We start from the raw sequence: 12,880 nt of genomic DNA on the forward strand, positions 1-12,880 counted from the left end.
CCAGCATCCCATATGGTCCCCTGAGCACCACCAGGATTAATTCCCGAGTGCATAGCCAGGTGTGACCCAAAAAGAAAAAAAGAAAGAAAAAAAAAACACCTCCAAATAAATAAAAACAGAACAAAACAAAATGAACTCGAAATGCGATCAGCTTGTGATCTAGAGGCTGGGGGTGAGGGCAGGAGGGGATGATGGGAAGGTGGTCTAAAGGAACAAACTCCAGCCAAAAATCATCAAGTGCAGGGACATAATGCCCCAACAAACTGACTATAGTTAACACTCTCGTATGGTTCATAGGAACGTTGTTAAAGAGAGGACTGTCTTTTCCTTTTTATCCTATCAGCACAAGAAGACGAATGTTAGCTAATTACGGTTACCATGAGCAATCACTTCATGAGCTATGTAAACTATCATACTATCTGCCTTAAACTTACTGTCATTTATTTTCAATAAATAAGAAAAAAACCCAATCAATAAAAATAGCATATTATTATTTTATTAAGAGACCTTTTTTCATCCAACAATATTAATCACTTTATAAGAATACTATTCCTTTTGAAGCAACGTGTCACTGGAGAATTTGGAGAATGAAGGAAGATACTTATATTTCAAATAATAACTTTTTAAGGATGGCTCAAACTCAAGCCACTAAGCTAAGAATCCCTTTATACTAGTTGACTAGTGAAGTGGTATTTTCATTTTTAAACAAATGGGAGAGGGCTGGAGAAATAATACAGCAAGGTAAGGCGCCTGCCCTGCCCATACTGGACCCAGATTTGATCCCTGAGCCCTGTCAAAAAGAAAATTTTTGATAAAGATTTTACCTTGATATTGGAAACCATTAATAGCTATTAATAAAGAAAACAAGGTTATAAATTTACATTTCACTTACATACTGAATCTATGGCTTCAAGCTATGAAGATCAGTTGGTGTATACTTGCCTGATATTTAAACTTTGTTTTTTTTTTTGTTTTTTTTTTCTTTGCTTTTTGGGTCACACCTGGCGATGCACAGGGGTTACTCCTGGCTCTGCACTCAGGAATTACCCCTGGCGGTGCTCACGGGACCATATGGGATGCTGGGAATCGAATCCGTGTCGGCCGCGTGCAAGGCAAATGCCCTACCCGCTGTGCTATTGCTCCAGCCCCCTAAACTTTGGAAACAAAATAGAAACAAGTGTATAATATAGGGAATCTCCAGTTCTTTTGTACTGGTTGAGAGCTTTTGTGTATTTGTGTTGCCATTAATGTCCGCTACTGAAAATAAAAGTAACACTGGTCTTGAGTTGATAAGTTTCTTAAGCTAATGATTTGAAGGAACTAATTAGGAGTCATAATATCTAAAATATATAATAATTTCAATAGCCATCTTAGAGGATGGGGGAAAGCACGACTTTTTTTTTTTTCTTTTTGGGTCACACCTAGCGATGTTCAGGGGTTACTCCTGGCTTTGCATTCAGGAATTACTCCTGGTGGTGCTTGGGGGACCATATGGGATGCTGGGGATCGAACCCGGGTCGGCCGCGTGCAAGGCAAATGCCCTACCTGCTGTGCTATCGCTCCGGCCCCACGCACGACTTTTTATTACTTTTAAGGATAGGTGTAGGAGAGGCACTGAGGAAGGGAGAATTTCAGCATAAACTGTAACACGTTGACACCAAGTGACCATCATCAGAAACAGTTCCATTAAGACCAAAACCTCAACACCAGGGTTGAGAGACCTTGCTAATTAACAGTATCCTTGATATAAATAGGGCAGAGTGACGAACACCGAGCATTTTCATTTCCTTAAAAGATGACTGATGACTTTAACCCCAGAGAGAGTACTGGGGGTAAAGTGCTTCTTGCAGTGGCCGACCCTGGTTCAATTCTGACACCAAGTACGGTCCTCCAAGCACCCCCGAGACCGATCCCTCAGCTCAGGAGTAAGCCCTGAGCGCCTCTGAGTATGGCCCACGGCTCTCTCCCCGCAGTGTAAGAAAACTGACTGAGAAGGATTACTCTGGAATTCTCGGTTGTCACTGAGTCTGGAGGGGGAGGATCGTGCGGGCCACTCTGGGCTAAGCCCTCAGCCTCTGCTGAGGTGGACGCTGAAGTGACCCCGCATACTGGCCCACCCAGCCAGGCTCCGCCTCACTGCCCACCGGGAGGAAGTCAAGGGCTTCTGCATTTCCCGGTTCTCTCCAACCAACCGGGGCGTGGGGCATGTCTTTTCTCCCCGTCCTGGCATTGCTCGTCTTCTCCTTTGTAACATGGCTGACGGATCACTCGGTCACAGACAGGTGATGAAGTTAGCAGGAAGCAGAAAGCTCTTTTTTTTTTTTTTGCTTTTCGGGTCACACCCAGCGATGCTCAGGGGTTACTCCTGGCTTTGCACTCAGGAATTACTCCTGGCAGTGCCTGGGGGACCATATGGGATGCCGGGGATCGAACCCGGGTCGGCCGCGTGCAAGGCAAACGCCCTACCCGCTGTGCTATCGCTCCGGCCCCAAGGAAGCAGAAAGCTCTTTGAAGACAGGATTTCCCAGAATTGCATTTCTGTTTTGCTATGTTTTTTTGGGGGGCCCCTGCAGGCAGTGCTCAGGGCATATTCCTGGCTCTGGGCTAGGTCAGGCAAGTGCCCTACCCACCGTACTATCGCTCCAGTACATAGCTCAGTTTTTTTGTTTGTATGTTTGTTTGTGTTTTTGCAGAATTGCATTTCTAACATGACACTTTGAACTTTTTACTGATTAATGTTATTAGTCATTGGCATACTTTCCTCTGCAAATAGATTCGAGCTGCATCTATTTGATAGCAGAAATGATGAAGATTTTGGTTCTTTGGCAATTTTATTCATATGCAATTTTAACTAATTAACCTTTTTGGGCAACACCCATTTTGGTGCTGTGGTATAGATTATATGCTGTGCCAGGGATCAAATAGGGGTTGGTTCCATTAACTCCGGTACTATCTCTCCAGCCCCTAGTTATAGCCTCTATTCAGACTATTTGTTATGAGAAGCCCACTTTTAGCCAAGTAGCAATTTAATGATGCCTTATAGAAAAAGATTTCTGGTTACCTTAGAAGAGGTTACTTTTAAAGCCCTTTTTATATATGTTCACTGATATTCATCATACTAAATTTCTGATTAATATGGATGTATATTTTCAGCAAAAACCTCCCCGTGGCATATTCGATAAGCCAAAAACTGTAACAATAACAGGTCTCATTCCCCTGACCCTGAAAGAAGCCTTCAATCATTGGGAAAGATGAGTAAGGAGAGGCTGCTAAAATCTCAGGGCTGGGACGAATGGAGATATTACTGGTGCCTGCTTGAGTAAATCAATGAACAATGGGGTAACAGTGATACAGTGATTTTCAGTTTCATTATAAATATTATATTGTCAAGCAGTTTTAGAAAATATTTTTTAAAATCCTACTGTCTTCAGTGCACAGAACAGTATTGCTACACAGATCTCACCTATTTAATTAAGTTGTCTACTGAAAAGCGCCCAAAGTTAAAATACTTTCTTACTATCTTTATCAAATTGATTAGCTGGAGATTGGATTTTTCAAATTCAAATTCAGAACATGAGCTCTTGGTTGCAGGTTTAAACTGGTGGCTGGCCAAATTCCTTTCCACTTTGTTTAATTTCACCGTTTTTATGCATCAACGATTCTTATTTACGACTGCAGCAGAACACGGCAATCGATGTGTTTGGCCTGAAGGCAGGAGAAGGACTCCAAATCATCCACCTAGCAGCTTTATCCTCACAATCTCTCTGGGCAGAAGATAATTCGCCTTTCAAGAAATTTATCTTAGATCTTTTTCTTTTCTTCCTCACAGGAAAAATAAAATTCTGAGTCTGGGACACAGAACGTAATTAATCCTGTAAAGAAAATGGAGCATTTGATCTTTTATTCATCTGTCAAAAAAAAGATAAAATATCTTTATTAACTAACTTTAATGAATGCTACACCAACTCATTTGTCAACGGTCAATTATAATCTAATAAAAGGTTACACTTGCCAAAAAGCAGCAACGCTTCTGGGCAGTGCCCAGGGGATATGCAGTGCCTAGCATTGAACCTGGGGCTCCAGCACTGCCCAAATCCTGCCCTCCAGTGCTCTTCTAGCCACCTCCTTGATGCCCAGGATATTCCTCAAAGTCACTTAGTTTTGTTGTGGCAAGTAACGGTCTGTGATCTGATAGGGCATGGCCCCCAAGAAAGCAAAAGCATCCACGGTTCAGAGAAAGAGTCATTCAGAAATGGGCTCTTTTTCACTCCCAGAGTTGATTACAAACATATATATATATATATATATATATATATATACACACATATATTGGTTTCCTCCCACTGAACACTAATTTTAATCAGCGTTGTGTCTAACAGATGGCACTACAATTGATGAGAGATAATAAACACTATATGCAGCAATACCTTCGAGCAAGAGCTGGTGAAAAGCTTGATTGCTTCTCGGAGCAGAATGAGACGATGGCGAATGTTATCTGGAACCAAGTTTTCATGACTGGGTTTTCGAAAACGCTTTCATAATTAGTTAATCAGAAGCGTTACAACTGGATAAATTTGTGAGCTGTCAAGCTGGTCTGCTGACATTCTACACTAAAGGCTGATGGGGGAAAAAAAAATCCATTTGTCAAGAGTACGAAGAACAAACTCCTTGTCAGAGTCTTTCCTGTGGCTGCCTGTCTCTGGGGAACTGAGATTCCACAGGTAGCATTTGCCAGGCGCAGAGCAGGGTGGTCGTCGTCAATGGCTGTGATTATTGGGCCCACAGGGTTGATCATAAGAGCAGGTACAGCCCTCGGGCCTCCTGCACGGAGACAGGGGGTCCGGAAAGGCAACTGACCTTGCAATTCAAGGCCCACCGCCGGGTCTGTGTGCTACAAAAGGCAAACGTCCCTTGAGCGCCGCTGATGCCTTGCTAGGAATTCCCTGACTACTGGTTTCCAGAGGAGAAGGAGAGGGTCAGTGGGAAGCTCTGCAGCTCTGAGGCTGTAGGCCGTGAAGACAGACTTGAGGGGCAAGTTCATGTGTAGTGGCTGGTCTAAGTGTGTGGCACGTCTCAGAATGGCACTGGGGGGAATCCAGACTTCTCTTCCCTGTCACCAGCGCGTCCACGCCCCGCAGACAGGTCCTGCTTAGGTGAACGGATATACTTTGGAAAGGCACGGTAGGACAAGTCTTTGTCCCAAATTTAGGGAGCTCCAGGGGAGAAACTTAAGAGCTGCAGAGAAGCGACCCCACCTCTAATCTCTTTCTCTGGGGATCCCACAGGTTCAAGAGTGGACTTTTGGGGGGCTGGAGCGATAGCACAGCGGGGAGGGCATTTGCCTTGCACTCGGCTGACCCAGGTTTGATTACCAGCATCCCATATGGTCCCCTGAGCACCGCCAGGGGTAATTCCTGAGTGCAGAGCCAGGATTAACCCCTGTGCATTGCCAGGTGTGACCCAAAAAGAAAAAAAAAAGGAGTGGACTTTCGGGCCTCACAGAAAATATTTTTGTTTCTTGTGAACCAACTAAGATTCTTCTGTCTCTGTTACATTTCAGACCAATCGTTTTTCTCTTGCAGGGGTTGGGGGGGGGCATACCCAGCAATGCTCAGTGCTCAGGGGCCTGGCGCTGTGCTCAGGAATCATACCTGGAAGTGCTCGGGACTAGTGATAAAACCAGGATTGACTGTGTGCAAGGCAAGTGCCTAAGCTCCTGATCTATCTCTTGGGCCCCACATCCAGGCCCTTGACCCCAAGGCTTCTAGAGATTTCACCCCTTTCCTATAGCAAAGGATAAAAAGATAGATCCTGAAGAGTGAGTGGGACTGTTTTTTTTCTTTTTTTTTTTGCAGGGGAAAAGAGGCTATTAGAAATGAAAAGCAATTCAGCACTTGGAGACAGGGCCCACAAAGGTCAAGTACCCAGTATTCACAATATTTTTATTGCTCACGTGGAGTGAAGAAACCATAGGAAAGGACCATTTTCAGCAAATCACCACTGAAAGTTTAGCCGCCGCTGGCCCACCCTCTATGACACACCAGGGAAGGGAGTTAATAGTTTACAAGGACACGGGAATATGCTGCGTGTACTGGAAAAGGACGGTGGGCGATGCTGGTCCCATAACCCCCACGGCCACACTCACAGAACAAAGGGATCGAGATAGCAAATAGGGTCTGGAGAAAGTAGGAACCTAGGGCTGGACACGAGTACAAAAGGCTTCTATCCTCTTTATCTTTTTATTTAGCAAGGTGTCGTGGGTGGGCGGGCGTACGTGCAATGCTCAGGGCTTACTCTTAGCTCTGTGCTCAGAAGTCATTCCTGGTGGGACTTGGGGAACTTTCTGGGGTGCTGAGGATCAAAGCTGGGTGGACCACAATGCAAGCCCAGCACCCTACCCTCTGTACTTCGGCCCCTTCCGTTCACTTTCCAATACTGTAACTGTATTTCCATTTGCCAACTTGATATATGTCTAGGCACAAAGAAAGTCATCACCCCAATATTAATGGTGACCTTAAGGTTTAAAGACAAGATCGCAATCATCAATATTCACCACCGCGCCTATGCCCTTACTCATCGTTGTGAGTGAAGGAATATACCGGGGTGATTTTAAAGCAGACACAGCACACAATAGTACATCCTCACACAAGATTACATGGTACATGAACTATTTCGTGCAGCAAAAGAAATAAAGTCAAGAAAAGGCTGAAATGATAGAGGTGGTAAAAGGGAAAGGTGAAAATGAGGGTGAACATAAAATACTGTATGAGAGAAAAGACTCAAAAACCAACACAGTGACATCGTCTGACCCCAAAACGTCTACGAAGCCCACCGTACTCTTCATCCAGGCGTGGGGAGTGTTGAGATACAAAAGTCCCAAAGCACGTGAAACATCCTTGTGCCCTTACCCAGGAAGGCGGCCATGTTCATCACTTGACTGAACACACAGCTGGCGGGAGGATCATCACCTGCAATGCTTGAAAAATAATTAACATTTGAGGATTGTTTGATTCAGGTCTCTAGCCCTGTGCAATGGACTTTGTGTTCCCTCAAAATTCCTGTGTTGAAAAAGAGATTATTCCTGGAAGGCTCTGGGATCCATATGTAGATATGGATATGGATCTGGGGATCAAGCCCAGGCCGACTATATAAAAGGCAAATGCCCTCTGTGCTATCACTTTGGCTCTATAAAATAATTCTTTTTATTTTGGGTTTTGGGACCAAACCAGCAATGCTCGGGGCTTTGGGGTCATGAGGCTGCCAAGGGTTGAACCTGAGTCAACTGTGTGAAAGACAAACACCACACCTCTGCTCTCTCTTTCTCTAATAAACTTATTAGAGTCCTCCCCTAATAAACTTATTTTTATCAGATCATTATATAATGTGATTAGTCAGGGCTGGAGCGATAGCACAGCGGCAGGGCGTTTGCCTTTCACACGGCCGACCTGGGTTCGATTCCTCCGCCCCTCTCGGAGAGCCTGGCAAGCTACCGAGAGTATCTCGCCCTCACGGCAGAGCCTGGCAAGCTATCCATGGTGTATCCGATATGCCAAAAACAGTAACAAGTCTCACGATGGAGACTGGTGCCCGCTGGAGCAAATCGATGAGCAACGGGATGACAGTGACAGTGACAGTGATTAGTCAACTAGTTTGTATAAACTGAGAATACCATCTCTTAATGAAATGTGTTGAAATCACATTGTATAAAGGATGCATACATTTTTATAAGAAAATTACTGAATAAGTAGACCATGTTATAAAAGTACATAAATATTTTCAAATAACAAACAATGGTGAAAAGTTAAAAAAAAAAATTCCCGAGTAGTATAAGGATCATGGGGGAAGGCCTTTGGCATTTTGATGGTGGAGGTGCAGAAACTTTTTAGACCCAAAGCATAAAATTAATACTATTGGTAACCATATTATCTCAACTATAATTTTAAAAAGGTATGTTGAAATCCTAACCCAGAGGAACAGGACTGTGGAGTTGGGGCCCTTTAGAGGTTTTAGTGACCTTATCACGGGGATCCACTGGGGGGGACAAAGGGGTGGCAGACCGCGCACCGTCCTCTGGCACGTGAGGATGCAATGAAAGGATAGTGTAGCCCTCACCCCGACTCCAACCCAGCACCCTGCCCTGGAAGACTGAGTATCTGCTGCTGAGGAGTCATGCGCTTTGTGTGTGCTACAAAGTCTACGTTGCTTGGTCACAGTAGCTAGATTAAGATACCCTCCCAGCTTCTCCAGGATCCGGCATAGAGAATTACCAAGTTACCTTATATACGGTGCGTGCTTCACCCCAGGTTTCCTGTATAAGAAAGAGACACAGAAGCTCAGATTAACGCACTGTCATGGGAGGCAGCTCAGACTAAACCTTGCTTAACCAATGGCAAGATTTTTTGTTAGGTCTATTGATGAACAATGAATTACATGGAAATAAATTTTACCTTTCAGCTGAATTTAATGGGAAAATTTTGTCATCTTCTACAGCTATAAAGTATCTACAAAGAAAGATCAATAGAAATTTACAGAACAAGTTAAAAAAAAAGACAAAAGTGTTTCCTGATTTTCTTATGCTAATAATCACATTCAATCTCTTTTTTTCTAACTGGGTCTTTTATAAAAAAATGTTTTATCTATACTTATCTAGCTCTGTGGCGTACAAGGGTCATTATTAACATTTATTTAATTTTAAAAAAACCCAAGTTAATAGCAATCACTATCATGTAAAAACTGGAAAACGAAGAAATAAGAACTTGCTTTTTAAAAACCAAATTTATAGTTCAAAATCCCACAGTTCTCAGGAATATATGTCAGAATTTTAGTGAACTGAAATGAAATGAAATAGTTTTCTAGGCATGAATGTTTTTGAAACACTGAATAAGAAACTATGTTATGGTTTGTGATAAGTCAAGACATCCAAGGTAATGATAATTATTTGATAAGCATACTAAACTCTCTCTCTCTCACACACACACCTGCACGCATGCACACATATACATGCATAGACAAGTGCATGCGTGCGTACACATGCGCGTGTGCACACACACACACACACACACACACACTACATAACTGGACTATGAACTGAACTGAGAACTGGGAAGGGAAGCTGCAACTGGCAGCACAAATCAGCAATCTAATAAATAATGAATCCATATCATTAGTTTATAGACTGTTCTAGAAGAACACAAGAATACAAAATAAAACCATTATTCTTTACCTACTTTGCACCATTTGTGACTCACTCTTCTTAATTTTGGTAACAAGAGAGGAGAAAAACTACGGACATCAGCAAGGTTAAATCAGCAAACATTATTCTAAAGTTATAAAGTTACGCTCACATAAAACTATCAAAATTTTACATGCTTACCTACGCTGTTCCCGGTCCTTAAAGAGTTAGGTAAGAGAATACTCACACGATCCATAACCCAGCGGAGGTGAACACGGTGAAGACGAGAGGCAGGAACATCCACACGCTGCATTTCTTCCCATCCATACCTGCAGCTCTGCAAGGACAGGACAGCATCAGTGCCCGAGACAGACAGACCCCATGCTGCCAAGACAGAAAAAGGAGCTTATTTGAACCCTCCAAAAGAACATGCTATGGAACCATCACTCGAATCAGTATCCCCACTGTTAACCCACACATAGGGGGGATCTTTGAGCCTGTAGCCTGCATGGCTGTTACTTAGCATTGGCTTCTATTTCGGAGTATCGGTTGAGAACTGATGGAAAGCTTCTCGTGCAGCAGACATCAATCCTTATACAAGTATGAAAAGGGACACAAGGGTTTTCATGAAAACTTCCAGGAGAAGAGCTAGGTAGCAGCAACAGCCTTCTACTTACTTTCAACGCTTTTATTACAATTTACGGGTGTGTATGAATCTACACACCAGGCATGTACATGTGTCTGCAGCTTGGCAGAGGAGGGTGTGGGAAACAAATGAACAGGAGGAAACGACAAATGCATCACTAAGTCTGAACTTCTTTCAAGACATGTTATTGAACAGCTACCTCAGAAGACTCAAACTGCTAGTTCTGGAAAACAATGCATGAGTGTAACTTGAAAGTAGCTCCACCAAACACAATGCAAAGAAATGTCAGACGCCAGGAATTTGCTATTCCATTTAAAGGGAAAAATAAGCAAATGAAAATGAAGTGAAAACCAGAAAGTTCAGAAGCCCCCATGAATGATTACCACCACAGAACAGAAAGAAATAACCATGCTCCAAGTCATCAGTTTCCTTGAGACACTAAAGGCCAATAACCCTCAAGGTTGCACGCACACACACACACACACACACACACACACACACACTCACGCACACACACCTTTTCTGAGAAAATAAAGAACCCAGTGGGCTTCAGGTGAGCTGGCAAAGGGAAGGCCAGTGCAATTAAGGGGCACCTCTAAGGAAATATCACTGCTCATTATTTTGGGGGCTTACACTGAGCTGCAAAAAATCATTTGGGTTTCAAACATCAGGGCCACAGACCTGAGGCTCTGGGGTATCTGCTTTTCGGTGCTAAGAATCTCTGTAATCTTCCAAGTGTTCATTGCAGCGAGTGACCTTCCCTCTAGAGCAGGGCGTTCCTTCTCCATCGGTCACCTGCACGGTCTCCTGAATTGATCCGTCTCAGCTGCGCTTTCATGTCAGGTGACAGACAGACAGCCCGACCCACTCACGCTGCCTCCACAGCTGTGCGTGGTCCACACACACAGCTAATAACTAATTGTGTGCGTGGTCCACACACACAGCTGGGGAGATGTGTCCAACCAACGACTAAATCCAGGAGAATGAGGTGAGAGCCACGTTCCCTCAATTGAGCCTGACCCAATCCAGGGAAACTCAGCTCATGAGAATCAACACCCTCGAGTGTGCCAGGCTCTCTGCGAGGGGGTGGCAACCGGAGGACCAGGTGTAATGAGCACAAGTTCTGGGGAAGAATCTGCAATGCAGAGAAGGGGCGGGACGAGCACATGCCTTGCCTGCAGAGGCACTGGGGTTCAATTTTGGGTGCCGTGTGGCCCCTTAAGCACAGCCAGATGCTAACTGTGGAGGCCGAGCATTAAACCAGGTTGGGTGCATATCTTTAGGGCTGGCTCCTTGACTGCTTGGGAAGACCCCCCGCCCCTTACCACGGAAAGGGAAAAGGAGGGGTGAAAAGGCGGGTCAAAGGGTCAGAATGCACACTGTACACACAGGAAACCCCGGCTTGACTGCCACGCAGCACTGCGGAGTTCCCCCACACTCCCAAGCACACTGCCCGGAGAATCCCTGAAGACCACCACGCCTCCCTCCCCACCAAAAAGGTTTAAAAAAGAAAAAAAAAGGAAAAAAAAAGGAAAAATTATTGCATTAATCAGTGAGAGCATGCAGGATGATACAGTTCATATAATGGAGAAGAATGATGAACACTTCAAGCAGATACATTATGGCGTGTTAGTGTCTATTCATTTATGTCCAGAAAGTTGTGGGCACATAATACAGTTATTAATTATGCTAACAAAAATAATTCAGCAGAAGGCGTTTAAAAAAATAGGAGTGCCGGTTGAGCATGTAAACCAATTATTCTCTATCTGCTCTTGAGACAGGATTTGTGCTCAGGGGACCGGATGGATGGTGGGGCTGGAACCCGGGTCGACTGTGTGCAAGGCAAGCATCTTCCCCACTGTTACCCCATCGAGTTAGCTCATTTCTTAAGCTAAAAAAAAAAAAAAGAAACTTAAGAAGCAACTATATGGACCTGTGCCAGTTACTTATTTGTTTGTTTGAGTTTAAGGGTCACACCTGGTGTGGTGCTCGGGGTTTACCTGGAGATCACTCCTGGCCAGGGCTTGGGGACCATGTGGGATGTTGGGAATAGAACCCAGGTTGGCTGCGTGGAAGGCACTTCCTTATTCACTGTACTATTCCTCTGGCTTTCAAGTTAATTCACTTCTGAAGCCCAGGAGGTTGATTCTCACTGTGCATCTTCTTAATGGTGCTAAGATGTTACGTCAATCTGTACCTGGCTAGATACATACTTGGTACCTATTACCTTATCATCTCTCCTCATTCTCTCTCTTAGTTTTTCTTTTTCAGTGCTAGGGATTGAACCCAAGGTCTCACACATGCAAAACAAGAGCTCTACCGCTGAGCTACCTCTCTGGTCCTTGGCTGAATCTTCTTTTAAATTTTTTTAAACTATTTTAGACATCATATTTACCATATGGTTAATGGTAGGGTTTCATGCACATAACATTCTAGCACAGCATCCTCCCCTTGAATGTTTACTGGCTCCCGCCTGCACGGTCTCCTCCCACTGTCCCAGTGTCCCCCTGTCATCCTCCCCCACCCCAACGTGGTAATCTTACTTCTGGAGACTAGTTCTTAGGGTATTTATTCCCTAGTGTTTATTTGGCCGTATCTTATTTAGAGAGAAACTCTGCTCAAGTCTTTTGTTTGAAAGTTTTACATTTTCAAGTTGGGGTTATTTTGGTTCTTTTTTTTTGTATGAGGTTGATATTGGGTCACATTATTTTTCCTTTTGATTTTTGGGGCTACTCCCAGCTTGGTGCAGTGCCAGGAATTGAGCCCGGGACTCCTGCATGCAAAGTCTGTGCTTCTGCCCTTTGAGCCATCTCCCTGGGTGGTAGTTCTTTCTATATTCTGGACATTAATCCCCTCAGCACACATTTGATTCACAAAATCTTCTCCCTCCATGTAAATTGCCTTTCATAATCCTTGGAGACACGGAAGTTCAAAATTTTAAAGAAGTATCCAACTACTTTTTTTCTTTTGTTGCCTATGCTTTGGCTTTCCATCCAAGAAATTCGGTCAAATTTAATGGCCTGAGATGTTGTCCCTATTTTACTCCAAGTGTTTTATAGTTT

At 43.9% G+C, this 12,880-nt stretch overlaps 1 protein-coding gene across 3 annotated transcripts in view; it reads right to left on the reverse strand.

The window, feature by feature from the left end:
- TMEM150C (transmembrane protein 150C) overlaps nucleotides 1-12,880 on the reverse strand; it is an 84,648-nt gene that overhangs the window by 13,156 nt on the left and 58,612 nt on the right. For 2 of the 3 annotated variants that reach the window (XM_055140076.1, XM_055140075.1), the window contains exons 2-5: nucleotides 9,420-9,509; nucleotides 8,448-8,501; nucleotides 8,276-8,308; nucleotides 6,909-6,976 (exon numbers count right to left, since the gene is read on the reverse strand). In XM_055140076.1, coding sequence (XP_054996051.1) covers nucleotides 6,909-6,976; nucleotides 8,276-8,308; nucleotides 8,448-8,501; nucleotides 9,420-9,499 — 235 coding nt within the window. In that variant the 5' untranslated portion in view covers nucleotides 9,500-9,509. Of the gene's footprint in view, nucleotides 1-6,908; nucleotides 6,977-8,275; nucleotides 8,309-8,447; nucleotides 8,502-9,419; nucleotides 9,557-12,880 lie in introns of all 3 variants that reach the window. The other variant, XM_055140074.1, reaches the window with a different exon arrangement.

This window comes from Sorex araneus, chromosome 5 (assembly GCF_027595985.1).
Source record: "Sorex araneus isolate mSorAra2 chromosome 5, mSorAra2.pri, whole genome shotgun sequence".
Classification (NCBI taxonomy): domain Eukaryota; kingdom Metazoa; phylum Chordata; class Mammalia; order Eulipotyphla; family Soricidae; genus Sorex; species Sorex araneus.